The following is a 21481-nucleotide window of genomic DNA, read 5'->3' as shown; positions in this document are numbered from 1 at the left end:
TTTGCAGTTTTGTCATCTGTTCATCTTCTTAGGTACTCTTAATCCTTCAATGGCTGCTAGGCCAGAAGGCTTGCTCTTGTTGTTCATGGTCCTCTGGGTTCAAGTAATCAAAGGCAATTGTTCATCAGTTCCATCAGCACTGAGTTGTTCTGGCACATTCTTTTCGTTCGCCGATTGTTTGGAGTTTGTGGAGGATGGGTCCATGGTGCCCAAACCAGGCAAAGCCTGTTGCACTGGCCTTGAGATTGTTGTGAGCCAGAGCGTAGGGTGCTTGTGTGAGGTCCTCAGGGATGTGTTAAGGTTTGGTATCCCTCTCAACATGACAAGGGCTCTCATGCTAACATCTCTCTGCAGGATCTTTGCTGAGTCCATGGACCCTTGTATTATAGGTATGTGATACATGGCTTGCTCTCTTTTAGTTTGTTGTGCCGTGGAGTCATCTGATATTTATGTGTCATGCTCTGTGTGATTGCTGGTACTTTGCGATTAGAAATTTTGCACCAAAGGGTGATGCAGATGGCCACCGTCAAAAGATAAACAACTGTTAAATCAAAGTTTGCCATACCATATCGAACCGGTCGGTACATCCCATCTCATACCGGACCGGCGGGGAACCGGCACGATTCGGCCGGTAAAATCGGTACACCGGCGGTACCGACGAATAAAGAACAGAAAGTGAGAAAGAGAGAGAGGGAAGGGAAGAGAGGGAGGTGGGAGCCATCGGAGGCCGGCGGTGGCCGGCTACGACCGTTGGAGGGCTTCCGAGCGCCGTATCGTCCGATAGGGCTTTCAAGAGAGTAAAAAAGAGAGAGAGAACGTTCGGAGGGAGGGTGGAGAATCTACCGGACAGACGGTGCCTCTGTTGCGAAGCTCCTGATGGCCGGCGAGCCGACGTCGACGGCCCGAGGACGGTCGAGCGGGCTGAGCCCCTCCGCGGCTCCGCCCCCTTCTTCTTTTTCGAAACAGACGTCGTCTGTTTCGATTTTTACTTTTTTTTTTGTTTTAAATTTATGAAGTCGGCAATTGGATTGCCGACTTAAAAATTTAAAAAAATAAAAATAAAAATCGTGAAGCCGGCAAATCGTTTGCCGACTTTACTTAAAACCACGTTTTTAAAAAAAATTGAGAAACAGAGGCATCGCGATGCCTCTGTTTCACGCCTGCGGCACCGCGCGCGTGGACAGCGCCCTCCGACGGCCAGTCGAAGGCCGTCCGGCGGCTCCACTGGCTCCTTCTCCTCCCTCTTTTTTTTTTCTTCCTCTTTCTCTCTCTCTATTTCTCTCAATTTCTCACTTTCTTCTTCCGATTCGGATCGTCGGTTCGGTACGGTATGAAACCATACCGAATCGTACCATCGGTCGGTCGAAACGGCCGGCGGTACTGGTTCAGCAAATCTTGTGTTAAACAGAATGGCCTTGCATGCCATTCGAGATGTGTCACTATTGATAGCTGTCCATCTCTTGACGGTGGAAATCGAGCACAGCATAGCATTCTATAGTGCATAGATTTCACTGTAGAGGATATTGGATTGAGAGATGGAAGGTTGTCCCCTTCCAATAAGGTAGAACATGTTAGAATTTTCATGTAGATGGAATCCAGAGAGAACCTGGTAGTCAAATGGACTTGAGTTTCTGGGCCACCATACATTCTGTGAAGGCAAAGATTGGAAGTCTTGGCTTCCACCATTTCATGTATGGTATTGGGCTTCCCACTAATTTATTGAATTATTGTACAAGGTTATGCCAGGGGGAACTTCTTTCCTTAGATTGTCAGCAGAGACAGTTCTCCAACCCAAAATATAAAAGGGAGCATTTGTTTCTTTCTTTTTTTTTTTTAAGTTATTAGAGGGGGAGCAGATTTGGCTAGGTAATTATATAGGAAGTGAGTGGGTCAAGTTAGTTCAGAAGGGGAAGAAAATCTTAACAAGAATATAAAACCATCAACTAATTTGAAAAGCTTGGCGTATGCTTAGTACTGCTCAATTTTTAAAAATGACTTTTCCCAACTTATTAATGAAATATTTATAAATAACAAAACTGATAATGTTTGTGTCGTTAATATGAAACTGCTATTGCTATTATTTCCTGTCAATGACTTCCAATCCTTGCTTTAACTTATTCAAGTAATAATACATCAGTGATGTTACATTTATTTCTCCTATTTTATTTGTTTTACTCTGAGTTCATTTTAAGGTTTAGCAATTATTTTCTGTTTTCTCCATATATTTTCGATTCTGAACTCCAGCCAATTTTTTTCAAAATGTTGAATTTGTGACCATGCCAAGAATAGGAAATAAAAAAGAACCTAAAAACCCTCATACCTGGCCCAAACAAACACCAGGTGAGCAAGAGACAAATCAAACTACTAAAAGTACTTTGTCAATTTTTTTTTTTTCAAAAAAAAATTAAATAAAATTTTATTTTCATTTTTTCTTACTTTTTGACAACATAAACATATTTGGTTGTCATTGCTGTTTATATTTTTATAATAAACATGTGAAATATTTTTAGTAAGTAGACATCCAGATCCTCTTCTCTGGCATCATCCCCATCCTCGGCCCTTGCCCTCTTCCTCTCTCTCCAAGCTGTGGCACCGCATCTTGCAATTCGATTCCGTCCCTACTACAATGAAATCTATATGTAGTGCTTTTCCCATAGCAAACTACCATCGAATGTAGAAGATAGATAAGGCCAAGCTCCTCCTTGTCTCCTCATCCATTAATTCCTATTGTTACAAAGTCCTTCAAGCTAGCGAAAGGTGCCTATTCCACCTCCAAGCTCGAGGCAGAGCTCCCGAATTAGTTATCCTTTCCAGAGGTATGGACCCTAGCCCATCAGCCATATGACTGTTCCCTTGCCGGTTGGATTCTTTGGTAGTGAAATAGAAGCTATGGTGCACCGTTACGGGCCACCGCTCGATCTATCAATCATCCATGAGCCAGAATTCGTGCGAATGCATATTTAATCCACATTGATTATTCATTGAAAAGTTTTTGAATATTTATATAAGATTAAAAATTTTAAATAATATATTTCGGTTAATTTTTTTATATAAAATTTTAGAATCAGAACATACTATACACGAGTTCATTGGAGTTGACAATGAACCGATGATGATATTTATGAATATATTTATATAAGATCAAAAAATCCAAATGACATTCTGTAGCTAGCTTTTTGAAATCAGCTCCTAAATTGTTACACTTAGAACATGTGTATACTGATCTTGGCCAAAATCAACTTTAAAGCCCGGAGCAAGAGGATAAGAGAGAGGATGCCCATGATGACGCCAAGGTGGGGCTTGAAGACTGTTAGATCTGAATACATCTATATCAAAATCGGACAATGCTCCTTGTCAATATGCAATTCTTCGAGACAAATATATATTTCTCACCGGTGGAAACTACCAATATCTTGGAATAGGGCTCGGAAGGGAGGGAGGGAGGGGGGAGAGGAGAGAGAGAGATTGTGGGGATTAGGACACTTGATGCAAGGAGCTGGTTTGTAGCTCCAAAAGTTATTTAGAGGACTAGTAAAAGTAAAAACTATTTTACTTTCATTTTTTAATAAATTTTGGTGGTCACTTTAAAAAATAAAAATAGAAATAATTGAACTACGCATCTTTCTTATATCGGATTTTGAATTTCAAAAATAAAAAGAAAGCAAAACAAGTGATGCAAATCGGGTCTGCAGTCGATTTTCATAAATAAAAAAACAACAAGAAGAAGTAAGAAAGAGGAGAAGGTCTAGAGTTTCTTTTTCTCCACCAGTCACCATTTTGAGGCAACAGGACAACCAATTTAAGGAAGAAAAATGCTTCAGGAGTCTCCTATAGAATTATCTTTCGAGGGATTGTACGAAGGAATCAAAGCAAAAACTAGCGAAAGAGAAGATACGTGTTTCTTGTAGTCATCGATTTATGCTAGATCCATCATATGCTTGCAACATGTTCTTATCACTGTGCTCTGTGGATGAAAAAGGGCCCAAGAACGGACCCATGAAAAGAAAAAGGGTTGGAAGAGTACAATGGTATTATTATAATTATTGTTGCTGTTATTATTTTATCCATGGTACATTTGTGGACTAATTTGCTCAACTATTTTTCTTGCATATAAATCTACATTCCTGGTTGCTAGTGGCGTCCATGGAGTTAAACTGTTGGGATAACTAATGGGTCAGCCAACAATCGTACCTATTTTATAATTAAAAATTTTATGCCCATGCCCATCCCACACCATATCGGTTTGGATAGAGTTAACGGGGGCAAGTGGCTGGTCGAGTGAGATAGACAAGATAAATCGGATCAGATCAAGTCGGATTGAAAAATTATAGCTTATAACTATAATTAATGGGATCATAGTTGCTATATAAATGAGAGAAGCTTATGATTCATTTTTTTGTGATCCAATTCTTGGTTCACATTGAGAGAATTTTAATATACATTAATAATTACAATATATGCTAATAAGAATCAATTTATGTACAATTCAAATTAGTTGAAGACTTATAGATAAAATAAATAAAAATAATGGGTTATTGTGGTTTTTATAAAATATATATATTTTTTAAGTTTCAATAATAATAAATTATTAGGTAAAGCATGGGAGAAAGGACCTAAGCAAATGGGGCTGTAACCACAATCATCTACTAGAGTGAATTGAAGTGAGTGTGGATTAAGATTATATTATATTGATATAGGTATATCGTTATCTGTATCCAATCCAAATTCGCTTCAGATATTATATCAAAAATCTATACTCGCTTTCGAGTTTAAACAGGTTAGATAAAATCTACTTCATTCAAATTGGATTGGATTCCTGCTAGGCCGGCTAAAATTGCCGTCTCTGATTGAAGTCATGCCATGCATATCTATTTTTATTCATTCAACTTTACTGATCAAGCAAGCAGCAAGCTTTCAGAGTCGTGCTGAAAATCGAACCCTCTCTAGTTTTACTGGAACGCATGCACCATCCACCCAAGACGGCTCTAGAAGATCACAACTTGTTCGGATTTTCCCTCTTCTGTTTAAGTTCGAATCTCGTCAAATGTAACCAAATGCAGGTAATTCAAAAACAAAAGACCCCACAATTTACACAGTTAAGCTAATACTAGATTAGATCCCAGAAGATAAACGCCAGCCAACAGAGAGTCCAAATCCAATCGAACTGTTTAGCACCTAATACCGTTAGGATCCTCCCTCCCTGCTTATAAATATTCCATCCTATATATGTATCCCCAAAGCCCAAACCTCTCATCGCTCCTCCTATCCATTCCTCCCTTCTCTTCATCTCCTCGACCAACACCACCACCACAATGGCTAGGCTCGTGTGGGTGGTCTCTCTCCTCGCCACCTTGGCCCTCTCGGCCGCCACCGCCTCCTCCTCTCCGCCTCCGGCGTCATCGATGAACTGTGATGATGTCGTCATGGACATGATGGAATGCTTGCCATACGTGTGCGTGGGGAGCAAGCAGAGGTGGCCTGACAAAGAGTGCTGTGAAGGTGTGTCGAGTGTCGTGAAGATAAGCCCGACATGTCTCTGTGCTGCCCTTCAGGAAGCAATCCAAATGGGGATTGTTCTTGACATGAAACGGGCTGTCGGTCTACCGGCAGCTTGTTCGATCAAAGACTCAGTAGGAGATTGTGGTGGTACGTACTTACCTATGTTTCATGATCAAAGTTTATCTGCGACTTCCTGACAGGCATTATTAGGGTCATTACAGTGAGAATTATTAATATATGAGAACTCTGTACTTCATAAATCTGAATCATCTTTTTGATCTGTTTTCACTTGGTGTTGTAATATGATGTGTTATGATCAATTTACCGTTTAGACTGTTGGATTTGAACATTTGGATACAAAGAATCCTTCTGTGAGGTGATAATTTTTATGTAGATCAGATGAACAAGAAGAATAGAAGATCAATTTTGTAAGCGATTGGAGCATAGGCAGTAATAATCACTTTGAATATCATTTACCTGAGCAAGTGATTTCTTCTGATAAAGAGGACCATTAATATTAAAAAAACTTCAAGTTTACAAAGTTTTCATTTCTTACTGATTTGATGGCGTTTATTATTTAATTGTTTATCCATTGTTGCTGTATTATATATATTTCTTCGTTGTTCTGCTATTCCTAGACAACATTTTAATTTTTTGGTTTGATTGATACGTTCTGCTTCTATTTGTTGTTTCAGTTCCAACACCTCCAAGTGTCCCAGTCCCCGGTACGTGACTACATTTAAGCACCTTGCCATCATACCCTATTCTGTGATTTTTTTTTTCTTTTTTTTTTTTGCATTTTAATATACTATATGGAAATTCATGTCTGCATGTATTGACTATATAATCAACGACGAAATGTAGGTTTTCTTTCTTTGAACAACTTACAGCAATCTCACATTTGATTCTGATTATAAGCTGCTATTGCTCACAATATTCTTTGAATAACAATTGCTTAATTTCGTTGTATTTTTCTATATTTGAATTCAGCTCCACCTCCAAAGCCAACGCCTGCACCACCCAAGAGACCACCAACTCCAACTCCGGCACCACCCTCGCCACCAAAGTCAACTCCGGTGCCTCCACCACCATCGAAACCAACTCCATTGCCTTCTCCAACACCAAAGTCACCGCCACCACATTCTCCGGCCGTGCCGCCACCACATTCTCCAGCTGTTCCTCCACCATATTCTGCGCCGCCATCAAAGAAACCACCCTGTCCAACGACACCACCTTCACCATCAGCAGGGCCGCCGTCGCTGCCGCCAGGCCCAGCTCCAGCAGAGTCATATTCAGAAAATGAGTCGTCTACTGCTGGGAGGCTCCCAATCTCTATCATGACGGCTATGATTGCTTTGGTTGTTGCTGCATGCTCGTACTTGGAGCTTTAGGTTGCTCCAATGTTTTTTTTGTTGTCTCCAGTTTTTTATGAGTTGGAACTTTTCAGGGACTGGTTGTTAATTGTCCTTTGCTTTAAAATTAGTATTAGTCAATGGTTGCAGTAAGGCTGTCTAATGTTTCTTTAATTAGTATTAGTCAATGGGGATGTCTCATGTTTCTTTGTTTAGACTTCTGGAGTTCAATTTTATTTTCTTTTATGGAGATATTTAGTAGCCCGAACTACCATGAAAATTAAATAAAGAACTTATGGTCTAATAATATTACTTTTTCATTCGTTACTAGATTTATGCATTTATTGATAGATGGATGAGCCAGTTTGCATGAATCTCAGTAACTTATTGGTGATAGAATTAGAAAATACAGATTCGGAAATACATCACGTATTAGATTTAGAACATATACGGAGAATGTTTATAATTTGATTAATTTGATTCGATGAAATATAAAATTTTAAAAAAAAAATTTGATCATTCAGTTTTACATAAGATTTATATAATTTTTTATTCAAATAAATCTACATGACAAAATTATGAAGGATTAAAAGTGGTATGGATATTATTTATTTAAATTTTTTTTCATATTTGAATCAATTTAGATATAGACAGTAGAAAAATAGATATAGATATAAAAAATATATATATAATCATATAAAAATATTATTAATTTGATTTATCTTCTATTTTTTGAAGTCATAAAATTTAATTATCTAAATTATATTTGTAATTATATCTATAATTTTTTTTAAAATAAATATAGATATAAATTTTTATATATAAATAATATTTATATTTATATTTGTATTCGTAAGATAAAATAAATATAGATATGGATATGCTGGTATCTAATTCATATCCGATCCAATTTTAGTTTAAAATTTTTTACGGTTTCTCGCAATTCGACCCAACGGGCCAAACAGCCCACTTGCGTCTTTGGATGTTTACCATCTACCATCCAGAACATACCTAATAAAAAATCAGCCAGTAAGAGGGCATTGCACTATCCACGTGTAAGGCAGATAGCTGAAGAAATGGATGGAGAACTTCTTTCCATGGGTCAGCAATCTACCCTCCTCGTTCTCCAGATTTCCGGGATCCTTCTCCAACCTCATTTCCCAAATCACGCTACGGTATAACAATTATACCGCCCACCAGCTAGAGAGAGAGAGAGACCTAAGGCCTGACAACCAAAAAAAAAAGGGCTTTGTTACGCATAGAAGAGGAGCGATGGCAATGGCTTCCACCTCTGCTGTAGTTGTCCAGGGCCTATCCACTCCCTTCCTCTCTGGCTCGAGGAGTACTGGCCGCACTCTTTTGAATGCTGCCATTGGTGGCAAGTCTGCCGTCACCGGTTCATCCCGGAGGTTGCTCGTCGTCGCCGCCGCCGCACCTAAGAAGTCATGGATACCTTTCGTAAAGGGTGGTGGCAACTTAATCGACCCTGAATGGCTCGATGGCTCGTAAGTGTTGTGATCACTTTGTATATATCTATGCTTACAATTGTTATCCAGTCCTAAGAAACAGACCTTGATCATAAATTTTGTGAAGGATATATATAATTAGCTAGTCAGATATATGTGTAAATTTTAATATGCATACATTACTATACTTTGTTAGATTTTTTTATCAAAAAAAAAAAACATGTATCTATATCATAACAATTAAGAAACTATTCTTCATAACTTATAATTCTGTTTCTAGTTTCATCCCCATCTCTCTCTTTTATGGAGAAAAGATGAAAAGAACAAAAAAAAATGGAGAAAAGATATCAGGAGCTAAAATTGGAGAATTCCCCAACCAATTTAATTGTTTGATGATTTGGAGGTAAAACTCAGAAGTATGGATGCATGCATGCAGGCTGCCGGGTGACTACGGATTCGACCCGCTGGGGTTGGGGAAGGACCCGGCGTTCCTAAAGTGGTACCGGGAGGCGGAGCTGATCCACGGGCGGTGGGCCATGGCCGCCGTGGTGGGCATCTTCGTCGGCCAGGCGTGGAGCGGCGTCCCCTGGTTCGAGGCCGGCGCCGACCCGGGCGCCATCGCCCCCTTCTCCTTCGGGTCCCTCCTCGGGACCCAGCTCCTCCTCATGGGGTGGGTCGAGTCCAAGCGCTGGGTCGACTTCTTCAACCCGGAGTCCCAGTCCGTGGAGTGGGCCACCCCCTGGTCTCGCACCGCCGAGAACTTCGCCAACGCCACTGGCGACCAGGGATACCCCGGCGGCAAGTTCTTCGACCCCTTGTCCCTCGCAGGCACCATCAAGGATGGCGTCTACGTGCCGGATGTCGAGAAGCTCGAGAGGCTCAAGGTGGCAGAGATCAAGCATGCAAGGATCGCCATGCTAGCCATGCTTATCTTCTACTTTGAGGCTGCCCAGGGGAAGACCCCTCTGGGTGCCTTGGGCTTGTAAACAAACAACGTTTCCCTCTCTCTCTCTCTCTCTCTTCTTTCTTTATTCTCCTCATCTCTTTGATCAGGCCTTGCTTGTCTTTTTCTTGGTATCCATCCACTCTTTGGCTGCAGAAAAAACGTAGTGGAACACTGGGATCGATTGGTGGTTTGGTCTGGCTCTCCCTATGCAGAGTTGTGGTGCAGTAACGCTCACTTTCTTGTGTTCGTATTATTACACAAATTTGGTTGTGAGGCAGGAACTCTTTTATCTTTTTTGGTACAAATTATATATGTATGTAGACCAAAGAAAAAAGAGAAAAGATTATGATAGTTTTTATAGTTGGAACAAGTATAAGTTGTTGAGTCATGGCATGGGCCTTCTATTTGGGTTCCTTTTTAAGCAGAAAAGGACTTCATTTCTTTACACCTGAAATTCACCAAGTAAAACTATGGATTCCTTGCATCACCAAGTGATCGGTTCATAAGGAGGTAGAAGGAGATAAATTATAAAGGCTAACTCTTGAGAAATCTAAGTCGGGTTGCCTAAAAGAAGATAACCATACTATGTGTGATTTTGTTCACCAGCATAAATTTGATAGGATTTCCATCCTCCACGATTGGTCCCTCTATAATAGGATCAGGAGCAAGAGAGAGCTGGGATCTCTATTTCCAGGACTAGTTCATCATCCGGTTTAGAGGTCTCTTCGAATGAAAATTAGGTCTAAATCGTAGTCTAGGATCGGCACACGCATAAACTAAAAAAAGTAGCCATTCTATGTAACAGAAATAAGGACAACACTAGATCCAGCAGATCCAGATCATTGAAAAATCCATTTAATAACTAATGAGATAAAATGAGCTAAGCCCAGCATAATCCTTGTTTCATGGCCGAACCAAGTTTGGGCGTACTAACTTCTTCTACAGGCTGGGAAAGTGTTTAGGTTTCCCCATTTATATAGAGGCCAAGCCTGGGCTGCTAATGGCCCAGTACAAAGCTTGCTCGTTGCTACGCATGGAGGGTAATGCTATGCCACAACACTTGATTCACCCTTCTATTCACTGTGCAGGATATGGCGAGGGGGAATTGAGGTTTGATATGATCCATGAGGGGTTGTTGTTGAAGCATCAGATGCCTCGTTAGCGGCTGCATGAGATGATGGATAAAACGTGGTCGACAGCGGAGTGCATGGCAAAGGATAGCATTTTTCGATCAAAAATTAATAGAGTTTTGTGTGTTCATGATCCCTTGTATAACTTTTTCTTCAGAGAAATATGAATAAGTCGATCTATATTTTAAGAAGAATTTCCTAGTTTCTTACACATCAAATTCATCCACCGCATGAACCTTAAAGTCTAATGATAGAACTCAAGAAAGACATAAGAATCACTGGGACTTAATATCCAATTACTAACTGCCCTAGCTACCAACGGCTAAATCTTGATGCATGGTCATGCATGGAGGCTTGCATATTTCTCAAGAAATAATTCTCCAGCGAAAATGTTTTCTTAATGAATTTCTTTTTTGCTTCTAGTTTTCTTAAAGACAATAAAGTTTCTCCATGTAGCTTCTGAAGATGGGTTCAGACAACATTTTGATAGCTTCTACCAAAACTTTTGGGCTTGGCTTCGGTGTGAGAGGGCTCTGGCCTGTTTTTTGGGACACGAAATTCGTATCTCTTTGGTCCAAATGCGGTTTATTAACTGATTTCCTTAGTTTTCTCTATACTGGGTTGTTAGTTTTTCTTATTAGGCTTATTTCAGATTGTTATCAGATTATTACGATCTAGGCCAAATGGAAGTGAGCCAAATTGTGCAGGTTAGTCCCTTATCGATCGCAGCTTAATCCCACATGACCTACAACATAACTAGAGCATAAAGATAAACACATTTCTTGGGAACAATTAAGATAAACTCGTCGACCATGCGCAATAACCCACTTGCTACAGTCTAAATTTGTAGCAACTGCCTCAAAGAAGTATGCTCTATGCAGCGAGATCTACGACAATATGAAGATAAACATATTGGCCATAACATTTGTTTCAAGATGCATTGGTCTTCAGACCATTTTGAACTATTTCATTTAACATGCAGGATTAAATGCTTATCTGCCATCCCCATGTGCCGATTCCTATAGATATATAACTACTTGCACCAAGACAGATAAGAATCAAGCTGGCCTATGCTCAGCCTATTTCCAACCAACATCAATGTGGGCATACTTAGAAATACACTCATAAGTTTCTTAAACAAATACTAGATAGATTGCATCTACCTTTATCTTATTCGATCCTTACATTAATGACTGGAACTATTACACGTGCACAAGAAAATTATACATAGGCATTGCAACATGACTTCTAGTCGGATTCCTCCATGCTAGAAGAATATGCAGGAGACTCCAAGAATTATAATCTTTCATCACTTCATAGAGAAAATAGATAACAATTATGTAGAGATGTAGAAGGATTAGTACGCAAAGGTCCGATTTTTAGTATCCTGCTAGTCATGAAATGTTGCTCAAAAGTCAAAAGCGCATGTAAGAGGATTTTTGCATCGACAGTTCAAAAGAAAAAAAATTGCTCAAGTAGTTTCATGCCCAATTTATTTAATGGAGACATAGTTTTGGAAAGCATGCTTAAACTTCAATAGCATTTTGAAGGAGGAACTTGGAGTAGTAGCTTATAAAGCATAGGAAGAAGTAATTAATTGAAGCTTTCTACTAATCGAAGTTGATGCTGTACTGTTTCCCGATTCCTTCTACTTGCAATCTTTAATTCCTCAAAACATGTGCGAATCAGCATTCATATCCAACTCCATATTCATTTACCATCTAACAACCAATATGTTGGGATTCCTTATTGGGCACTTGAGCCGTGGACGGCTCACCAACCCTCCTTGTAAGGCTCAATGTAGCTTTCCAAGAGGAATACAGAAAGTACAACAAAAGGCTTCCATGCCTTTGAGTTCGAATGACAGTTCTTATGAAGAAGGCCAAACAAGCTTGTCAACAGAGGTTATTCTCGATAATATAAAAGAAGAAGAATCCAAGCACTTCAGGTCAGCAGTCAGCTTGTCTTCAGGGCTTTGTTTGTTCCCACATGAAAGGTGTCATTTCATGACTCATTGCCTCTTCAGCAATTAGAAGGGGACAAGGAGGGTTAGGACTTGCACCACTTAGGACACACCTATTTGTCTCCACTTGATCTAGAAAAATCATCAGATTTTATATGTATCATTTTGACTATTACAAATAGAGATGGACATAATTCAAAAATGAGATCTACCGTATCGGAATGCTAAATCGTTTGCCAAATTTCTGAGGATCCTAACGTACTTGATCATATGACACCTAATCGAATAATCTTTTTCTCAAATCAGATTACTTTTCAAGATCTATGACGTGGGACTGCTATTAAAAAGGGTTGTGTAGTTAGCAATTAGGTCCAAATTCTATTATTTGGGCTTCAAAATAAATAAAATCATATTTTCCTTCAGAAAAAATTTAGATCGAGTATACTCTCCAATCCAAAAAGAATAATCTAGATCGATGGAAAGCATAGTTAATATTGGAGTCAAGATCTATCTCTTGTAGGATTTTAGCATTTTTATGTTTATTTATACTGGTCATATCTAATTTTGAAAAGTTACTCATATTCAAAGAAAAAGAAAAATCTAATTTGAATTGTATAAAGATGAACCTCATTATTATAAATAGAAACCATATATTTTAATTTAAAAAGAAGACTTAGACTTTATTTTTAGCAATTTTTTTTAAATTTTTTTTAAAAGATTTGAATTGAGTGGATTGAGAACACTACACAAGTTAATCACAGATATTCATCAATCTATTCTCAGAAGAAAATCTCATCTCTGGACCATTTAAACCACACTAAAAGTCTGAAACACATTTGCTGGAGCCCGTATTGATGCTTTTGAGCCTCCACCTTGATTAACATATGTCATGCTTGGATTTGTTTTGGCAGAAACTTCTGTGTACCATATATTTGAATCAATGACCTGTTTTTCTCCAAAAAAGGAAAGAAAAATTTTGTTTCTGTGTTCTTATCAGCAACAAAGAATCAATGGAAACTTTCCAATTCGGCTTTTCTTTGGTTTCCCACGAGTCCTTGGATCAAAATTGGAAGCAAGGACCAGCACGACTGTGGATATCAGAGTCTTAGATGGTTTCTTTTTCCATTTTTGATGGTGACTAAACATTCTAAAAATTCATTTTATCAGAATTATATGCCAACAATAAAGAAAAATATTATCAATATAAATATATTTGTTTTAAGACTTGTCATGTTTTAATTATTTTTGCAAGATATCAGTAAACTTGGAGACCTAAGCAGGAAAAACACAGAAATTTGTCAACATTGTTGTTCATGTTCCAGTTGATTGACATACCCATTATTATTGGTCCCTATCATAATTACACTTAAAAGTCAGCTTAGAGTTGGCTACTTACTTCATCTTGCCTTCTTTAGGGAACTTGAACCCAATCTGAAGCACAGCTTTTGTTAGATGAGACATGATGCAACCAGCCTATAAGCCTAGATAATGGACCACATAGTGAACATGGTTCATAACCTAAAATTTCCAACAAAAGGAATCCCACATCCACCTACTTTGCATTTCCCTTTGGTTGATTGCTCAGGATGGTTGTTTTTATAGGCTAATCAAAAGGCATTGGCTGAGTCCCATCATTCAATGTCTATGGGGAAAAAGTAAGATAATGACCTTATTAAAAGTTATATTTTAAATTTAATTAAATTTAGTATACCCTTGGATTTCGCTTTTTTTTTTTTGAAGATTTTTAAGGAGATGGAAGAGGGAGGATATTGACTATGATATAGTTTTTAATATTTTGTTAAATTTTACAAAATAATTTTTTTCGATACTTAATATACAAATTTTATTTATAGTTTTAAATATTTTCTATTTCCTAAATTTTGTAAATTGTTATTAATCATGTCTTACTTTCATTTCTTGTAGTGTTTCTCAAATTCATTTCCCAACCTATCAACTATGTATAGCAGTATAGAGAATGTTCTACATCAAGTTTGAAATTGAGAAGCAAACTTTTGGAAAAATGAGTGAAGAAAGCTATTTTTAAAACAGTAACAACAGCAATAAGAAGATAAGAGGATCTTAAAGGTTATTTATTTTTATTTTTATCACGACATCATGGTAATATAGTTTTTTATTATTATTATTATTATTATTATTATTATTATTATTATTATTATTATTATTATTATTATTATTATTATTATTATTATTTTGTGGAAAAGGAAGGCAAACTGCGACCCAGATGTTGTTAGAGCTGAAATAATGTAAAGGGAGCAAACAAACAGAGAAGTGACACAGAATGGTTTCACCACTCTTCAAAATTGGCAACATTGTAAAAATATTAAAACTCTATTTTAATAAACTTGAAATCAAATATAAAAAATGAATGGAATATTTATAGTATATTTTATACAAGATTTATCTTAACTTTCTCAGATTTTAACCATTCTTTTATAAAATAGGAAAAATGGAGTTCTGATTAAGAAGTAAAGATATGTATGTTACCACAGCCTGTACATAAATACTGAACAGAAACCCTGCACAATTATTTTTCACTGTGCAAGATCTTTTGAGGATTCATTAAACCTATGTCATGTTTTTAAAAGCAGTGCAAGTTTTTTTTTTTTTGGGGGGGGGGGGGTAAAGCGTGCAAGTTGCTTTCCAAAAAAAAAAATACAGAAGTAGTGCGAGTTTCCATTGATTTGACCTGAATTAGCTTGTTTTTGCAGTACTTGTCGCTGCTATCATGAGAGTTCATGGCCTCCACCAAGCATCAACAACCATTCCTCTTCAGTTGGATTGTGGTTTCACCAGAGGATAAGGAACACAAATCAACTATATTTAATCCATGAGTGCATTTCAAGTGCTTTCTATCATTTGGGTTCTCACCATGATGATAGCTCCCATAACTTTTTTCAAAGATGCAACACCATACTATATAACAACTTGCAAAGTTACTGGAGTCAGTGCCTTTAACAACAATATATATCCCTTTTAAAGTGGGGTTTGGACAAAACATCTAAACTTGGAAGCAGTGAAAACAATCAATAAACAAAAGGGAAAGCAGTGCCCTACTCCCCAAACCCCGGACCCAAGTAACCTCAGGGCCCTTGTTGGCTATTATAAGGGCTGAGGCAAGCCATAGTAGTCTCTGCTTTGGGGATTAAAATAATGACATGGCTTCCCCCGTCACGGCAAGAGATGATGTACAAAGGGAGACACCCTTCCTTCTGCCGGTTCCTTGAAGCCATTGAATACCAAAATTCTCCATTATTTCTACATCAACCTTCACATCTCCTACGAGCTACAACCTCTCTCTCGCTTTTTTTTTTTTTTTTTTAATAATGGGGAATATATTTTCTATATGCGGGCGAGTAGTGCAATGCCTTTGGAACCATCCCATTGTTTTATTAACTCCCCACTTAATTCCCCCCACCCCCCCATTGTAGGGCCCAACCGAAGTTCCCTCACCTCATTGACCCCTAAATATTTGTTCCTTGCCCAGATCTTCATCTTTTTTTTTTTATTTTTAATCTAGATCTTACTCCATTAAACTAATAACTCATATTATAGCATAAAGATTGCCTTGTCTAGAATCAATTCTGTGCAATGCATGTTGCAAAGATAGATTGGTCCGTCAAAAGCGACAAAAAGATCATGCAGTGAGAGCCAATGTAGGAGTAATTTCATGCATCCAAAGAAAATCTTCTCCACACGTATTAAACACGCACGGTATTTGTCGCATTCTTCTTTCCTATAACAACTCGTGGCAAATTATCCAAAACTAGATTAAAAACTCTGAATTTTTATTTGGAAGCCAAATACTTTAATAATGGTTAATGATTTTGCCCATGTGCGCACATGCATGCATGCATATATTGTTTGAAAAAAAAATATTCAACTTATAAGATGAATAATAATTAGAAATGGTTTTCGAAATTTGTTGAAGGGATTTCAGAATGCTGGTTTGCACCTTCCTTGTCACTTGAGTGGAGAAATACTTTGAATTTATCACAAAAAATGAAGCCACCAAGCTTATTCTAAAAAATAAATAAGTAAATAATGGTTGTCTAAAATTGTGAAAACTGTCATGCTTTTGGCACAGATCAAATCTGGTAATATTTTTTTACCACGTACATTATCTTCTGATCAAGTGGAAAGCATATAAAGCTAGATAAGTCGACAGCACCCAACATCAAAAAAATAGAAAGAAAAAAAGGTGACATGGCCCGATGGTAATGTAGTTTGTCAACAAAGATATAATTTGCTATAAAGGTGGTCAAGTTAATGGAGAGATCAGTTTGAGGTGATTCACCCAATCAGTCGATGCGGTACATGTTCCTCATGCATCAAGTGGACTACCCAGACCTATTTAAACTTCTGAAGGCTCAGAGTCAGACGATGCTGATGCCTGATAGTGAGTTCTATTATTAAAAATAATGGACCATGATTTTTTGGCACCAGTGCATGACCACGTCACAACTTAGAAAACCACAACCTTTTTTTTTTTCTATTTCTTTGCTTGTGATCTACGTCATACAGCAAATTTGAGAGTGAGAGAAGGACGTGTGATGGATGCTGAAGTAGTGGGAAGGAATGGATGGTGATAATGGTGGGGTTCCGGGTTTCCATCAATGCGTCTTTCCATGGACCCACTCCAAACATGAAAGGCCTCAGGGGAAAGAATGCATCTCTCTCTCTCTCTCTCTCTCTCCATGTGGAGGTGGGACCAACCTATGCAAGCTGACACCTTCCCCACCTTCGTATTCCTACTTCCCACCACTCAACTAAAAGGTTTATTGTACTTACTAATGCATTAACTAATCATCCTGTGATGTAACCAAGCAAATATAATTAAACAGAATCATTCAGGACCCTCGTTGGCGTTTTTCCCATCCCATCCCATCCCATCCCATCCAGATGGGCGTTAGAAAATTTGGAATTCCAGAAAACTCAATTGGCTGACGGAAAAAAAGCATACCAATCTCCCCTAAGATTGGTGTGCACGGACATGTCATTGATATCCGATCAGCAAAAAAAATGATACAGAATAGTATGTATCTAAATATCTTAATCCTCAAAGATTTTTGCTGTCGTCGCAGCATCTTTGAAGATGAGTAAAAGATATAGCGTTGGATTACAGTAGAGATATATCACTACACTATAGCAATCTTTGATAAAAAAAATTAAATTACACATATTCTCAAGATAAAAAATAGATTTATAATAAAAATAAAAATTCATTAGATTGATTGTGAAAAAATCTTTATTTATATTAAAATAAAATAATCATCCACTATATCCATTTGCTATACATGTCTATTTTTACTTCTGGGTAATTGATGCCAGTTGTGTCCCACTACTCTGCATCCTGACTTGATATCATCTATTAAATCAATAGAACTTGTACCACCGTCAGACTAATAGTCATATTCAATCAGTTAAAAATCCTTTACTGTATCTATATTCAGTATACTATTAGCGTACCATCATTCTACATATTTAGACATCTATAATGAAATACTTTTCATTCGATCTCTATCGAAATGTCTTTAATCCGACTTCTATGCCCATTCGATCTTAGCTCTTGAGATGCATATTATATTTGTTCCTAACTCCACATGATGACCAATTCAAGGATAATTCTCTCACCTGTCAATCAAGCAAAGATGTAGTGTAAACAACTCCCAAGGCCCCAAACCTGTACTGTCTCATAGGCAAGTTACCGTGCGTAGAAAGTAATAGTGTCCTTAACCCACTAGGCCACCACCCTTCTCATATTCTATATGCAAAGAATATTCTTGATAAGCTTTTTTTTCTTTTTTTATTAGCAAAGAAAAGACTTACTAAAAAGTTAAAAATAAATTTATTTGTTGATTATATTAAGAATTATATGAAGATTACATGAGGTCATATGATAGAATCTATGATATTGAAAATAACAATAGATCAACTGAATGGGTCTCACCCTAGCAACTTGATACCCTTCTCGTAGAGGTCTAAGAATATATTCCAGAAGGCCCACAACATGCATCATGGGTTAAATTTTGCTTGACCATATTTACTAGCGGAGTACAAGGCATGAGCCAAAGATAAATTAATCAATAAATCTTGGCATTATCATTAATTTTAGTGAAACATGATGTTTTTGTAGGTAATTTTTCAACATATGGTGAAGTCTGAGTCCAGGGCTTCTCCTCATAAGAGAAATGCCTATCAACTGAGCTAAGTCTAATTTGATGATCTCAGGGTTATCATATTAATACATGATTAATACTTGATCAATACATGATACAACCTGCACCAAAAACCCATTGGCTGCCAATAACCATCAGCCCGGTGAGCACGTTAGTGGGGTACCACCCTATCACATCGGCACCAATGAATGATACTGGCGGTGGCCTTACCATTTATTATTTCTGGTTGCATGGAGAGCCTCAAATCTTCAACACAATTAAAGGCTGGTGCCAAAAAAAAAAAACAAAGCCATTAAACTTCCTTCAGAAAAGAGCATTTGACGGTTTCACATCTTTTGTCACCGAAAGCTTGTGCTATTCCTCCTTCCCAGGCCAAGGGCCAGTAGGAATCACTTGACAGAGATGGGGAATCACTTGACTCATATGAGAAACCTACCAACTTGAATCACAAGCCAACCAAAGCCATGATTTGATTCACAAGCTGTAAACATATATTCCGCAGGAATAAAAAGAGAGCCACAAAGATATGCAGCATCTCCCATTCCTTCACATTAATAAGCAAAAGAAAGGAAAAAAAAAAAAAAAAAGAGGAGGAAAGAAGAAGAAAGAGACAGTCGGCAAATAACTTGCATCAGCTCTTTCAAACATGTTCTCTGATAACAGCACTGATGCCGGAAAGCCATAAAACCCAGCAACATCTATTTCCTTTGCCTTATGGCATACACAATGGATATATCTGCAAGCTTTCGGAATTCCATTGGAAAGCATGGAGTTTAAGCGTAAGCAGCGGCGATAGTTTCACCATTACCGGACTGCTCGGAGCTGCTGGTGGTGGTGGGAGGGGGAGAGTCCTTAATGGAAGTTAGGGAGCACTTCTCCTTCCTCTCGTCCAGATTCATCTGCTGTTGCCTGCACTCGAGGCTACAGAAGGCAATGTCACCTCTGTGGAACATAAGAAAAGAAAAGGATAGAAAGATTAAACCATAGCTACCTTATAATAACAAGGGACAAATTAAGATCTAGTAGCTTATTCAGAGCCGGGAATCACGTAGCTTTTGTCCGTAAAAAAGACATGTATCATATAGAAATATATAATTAAAAAGCATTCCCCTCAGTTGTTTGTGTTGCAAATTAGAGACAGTGTGATTTAAAATTTTATAAAAGTAGCATGCATGGAAAGGTGTATATATGCTGGATTTATTCATGGGAGCGCAGTGGTTTGGATTGGATTTTTTTTTCTATAGATCTGAACTAGTGGCATGGTTTTTGAGCAATACATGGAGTGTAATTTATTTCACTAGGAAATGATAGGCATCAAATGCATGAAAATCCATTATTCATGGTCAGCATACAACGGTAATTGATTTTAGACTAGTGTAATATGAGATGTTCATATAGGTTATAGTTTGACTGACTGCTATTTTGTTGTTGGAGTTGTCTATAGTTTTTCTCTCCTTTTTTTTTATGGAAGTAAATTGTCTATAGTTTTTCAGAGGTCTATAAGACCATAAATGACTGTATGAAGTGGAATAATATGCCAAAAATATATAACTGAAGAGTAATTAAAAATTTCAGAAAGATCTAAAGGAATATCATACTATCAAAATATTCTTAATTAAAAGCATTCAAAATTCAAACACCCAAATATCACCATGTTACTAAAGGAAAACGTGATAAAGAAAAATTAGCTCTAAATCTTAATGTTTAACTGAATAGATATCATGGCAGAAAATAAACCAAGTTCTAAAGATAAAACTAACAATTCTAAATATTCCCAAAAAAACAGACTTGGATGCACAAATATAACTAACAGGATCAACTAAAGCTAGCATGGCATAACCATGAGAATTCGTTAGATTAACAAAAAAAAAAAAAAAGAGATAGATCATCACATAAAACCAGAAAATGAGGAAAATTCTTATCTTTTAGAAACAATGAGATGATGCCCACTTATGCAACTCCAAATTTCTAAAAAAAAAAAAAAAAAAAAGTAGAACGGAAAAGGATGAAATTGATTCCACGGAGGAGTAATAAAAAAAAAAAAAAATCGGATTTTTAACCCGAAGAACGCAAAAGATCAATTTTTTTCCGACATGAGAAACAAAAATCGGATTTTTAAGAGGAGGAACCATCGTGGTCCAGGAGCTGCACCTGTACATGAAGGTGTCCCGGCCCGGGCCAAGGCGGCGCTTGCAGAGGCTGCAGGCCTTCAAGAAGGGGGCGGTCTCCACCATCGCCAAGTCGCCGGAGCTCCGGCGGTAGCCGGCGCCCCGGGGGGACACCATGGCTCCCAGGTGCCGCGCGTCCATCCACTCCGCCCCGGCGGCCCCAGCGTACCTCCTCTGCCCCCCGCTGCTCTCCGCCGCCGCCGCCCGCTGACGGTCCCTCTGGTGGCCGTTGTGGCCGTGGCCGTGATGGGCTCTCTCCTGATCGGACGGCTGCGGAGCCTCCACGTCGGCGAGGATGTCCCCCGAGAACTCCGTCATGCTTGTCGTCCTCCTCATCGGAGGTCTCGGCCGCTTCCCCAACAACATCTCTCTCTTTGATGATATAAAGCTCTAGAGAATTAAGGAAATATAGAGAGAGAGGTCTGAGCGAAGGTAGTGGGAGGGGCGAGGTAGTCTGAGCTAAGGGAGTGGCTGGAGAGGGGGGGTTTTGGGAAGGAGGAGGAGAGGGGGAGATAAAAGAGTCGAGGACCAATCTGGGCCATTGGTTGCAATCGCTCCATCGAACCATCTACTTCATCCCGCTCTTCTTTCGGTTTTCTATTTAGTTATTTTTTGCCTGTAAAATTTAATAGGCTTGCAATTTTCTCAGTGGTGAGCTTACCTCCTTAGGCAGGCATGTGGTAATTATGTGGTGATGGAGACTTAGATGTAAATCCATTTGTTATTTTGTGAAACCATGTTGAGGCAGACCAAATTTCTT

General features: G+C 38.2%; 4 protein-coding genes across 4 annotated transcripts; 3 read left to right on the top strand and 1 right to left on the bottom strand.

The window, feature by feature from the left end:
- Positions 1-49: 49 nt before the first annotated feature.
- LOC105033032 (non-specific lipid transfer protein GPI-anchored 31-like) lies at positions 50-537 on the top strand. The gene is made up of 2 exons (XM_010907667.1): positions 50-389; positions 491-537. Exons 1-2 carry the CDS (start codon positions 50-52, stop codon positions 535-537), a joined length of 387 nt encoding a protein of 128 aa, XP_010905969.1.
- A 4775-nt stretch (positions 538-5312) lies between these two features.
- On the top strand, positions 5313-6232 carry LOC105033031 (non-specific lipid transfer protein GPI-anchored 4-like). Its single transcript, XM_010907666.2, has 2 exons — positions 5313-5646; positions 6195-6232. Exons 1-2 carry the CDS (start codon positions 5313-5315, stop codon positions 6230-6232), a joined length of 372 nt encoding a protein of 123 aa, XP_010905968.2.
- A 1754-nt stretch (positions 6233-7986) lies between these two features.
- LOC105032994 (chlorophyll a-b binding protein CP24 10A, chloroplastic-like) lies at positions 7987-9651 on the top strand. The gene is made up of 2 exons (XM_010907605.4): positions 7987-8356; positions 8754-9651. The coding sequence occupies exons 1-2, from the start codon at positions 8124-8126 to the stop codon at positions 9301-9303; spliced, it is 783 nt and encodes a 260-aa protein (XP_010905907.1). The 5' UTR covers positions 7987-8123; the 3' UTR covers positions 9304-9651.
- A 9342-nt stretch (positions 9652-18993) lies between these two features.
- LOC105032993 (FCS-Like Zinc finger 5) lies at positions 18994-21224 on the bottom strand. The gene is made up of 2 exons (XM_010907604.4): positions 20705-21224; positions 18994-19495 (listed from the first exon to the last, which is right to left on the bottom strand). The coding sequence occupies exons 1-2, from the start codon at positions 21085-21087 to the stop codon at positions 19327-19329; spliced, it is 552 nt and encodes a 183-aa protein (XP_010905906.1). The 5' UTR covers positions 21088-21224; the 3' UTR covers positions 18994-19326.
- Between the last annotated feature and the right edge of the window lie 257 nt (positions 21225-21481).

This window comes from Elaeis guineensis, chromosome 13 (assembly GCF_000442705.2).
Source record: "Elaeis guineensis isolate ETL-2024a chromosome 13, EG11, whole genome shotgun sequence".
Classification (NCBI taxonomy): Eukaryota; Viridiplantae; Streptophyta; class Magnoliopsida; order Arecales; family Arecaceae; genus Elaeis; species Elaeis guineensis.
This window is presented reverse-complemented; position numbering and strand designations above follow the sequence as displayed.

Excerpts from the sequence above, each read along its gene's own strand:
- LOC105032994 (XM_010907605.4), top strand. The coding sequence starts at position 8,124 with ATGGCAATGGCTTCCACCTCTGCTGTAGTTGTCCAGGGCCTATCCACT. Across the intron at positions 8,357-8,753 it reads CCTGAATGGCTCGATGGCTC|GCTGCCGGGTGACTACGGAT; the intron begins GTAAGTGTTGTG and ends GCATGCATGCAG.
- LOC105032993 (XM_010907604.4), bottom strand. The coding sequence starts at position 21,087 with ATGTTGTTGGGGAAGCGGCCGAGACCTCCGATGAGGAGGACGACAAGC. Across the intron at positions 19,496-20,704 it reads CGGGACACCTTCATGTACAG|AGGTGACATTGCCTTCTGTA; the intron begins GTGCAGCTCCTG and ends TATGTTCCACAG.
- LOC105033031 (XM_010907666.2), top strand. The coding sequence starts at position 5,313 with ATGGCTAGGCTCGTGTGGGTGGTCTCTCTCCTCGCCACCTTGGCCCTC. Across the intron at positions 5,647-6,194 it reads CTCAGTAGGAGATTGTGGTG|TTCCAACACCTCCAAGTGTC; the intron begins GTACGTACTTAC and ends TTGTTGTTTCAG.
- LOC105033032 (XM_010907667.1), top strand. The coding sequence starts at position 50 with ATGGCTGCTAGGCCAGAAGGCTTGCTCTTGTTGTTCATGGTCCTCTGG. Across the intron at positions 390-490 it reads CATGGACCCTTGTATTATAG|AAATTTTGCACCAAAGGGTG; the intron begins GTATGTGATACA and ends CTTTGCGATTAG.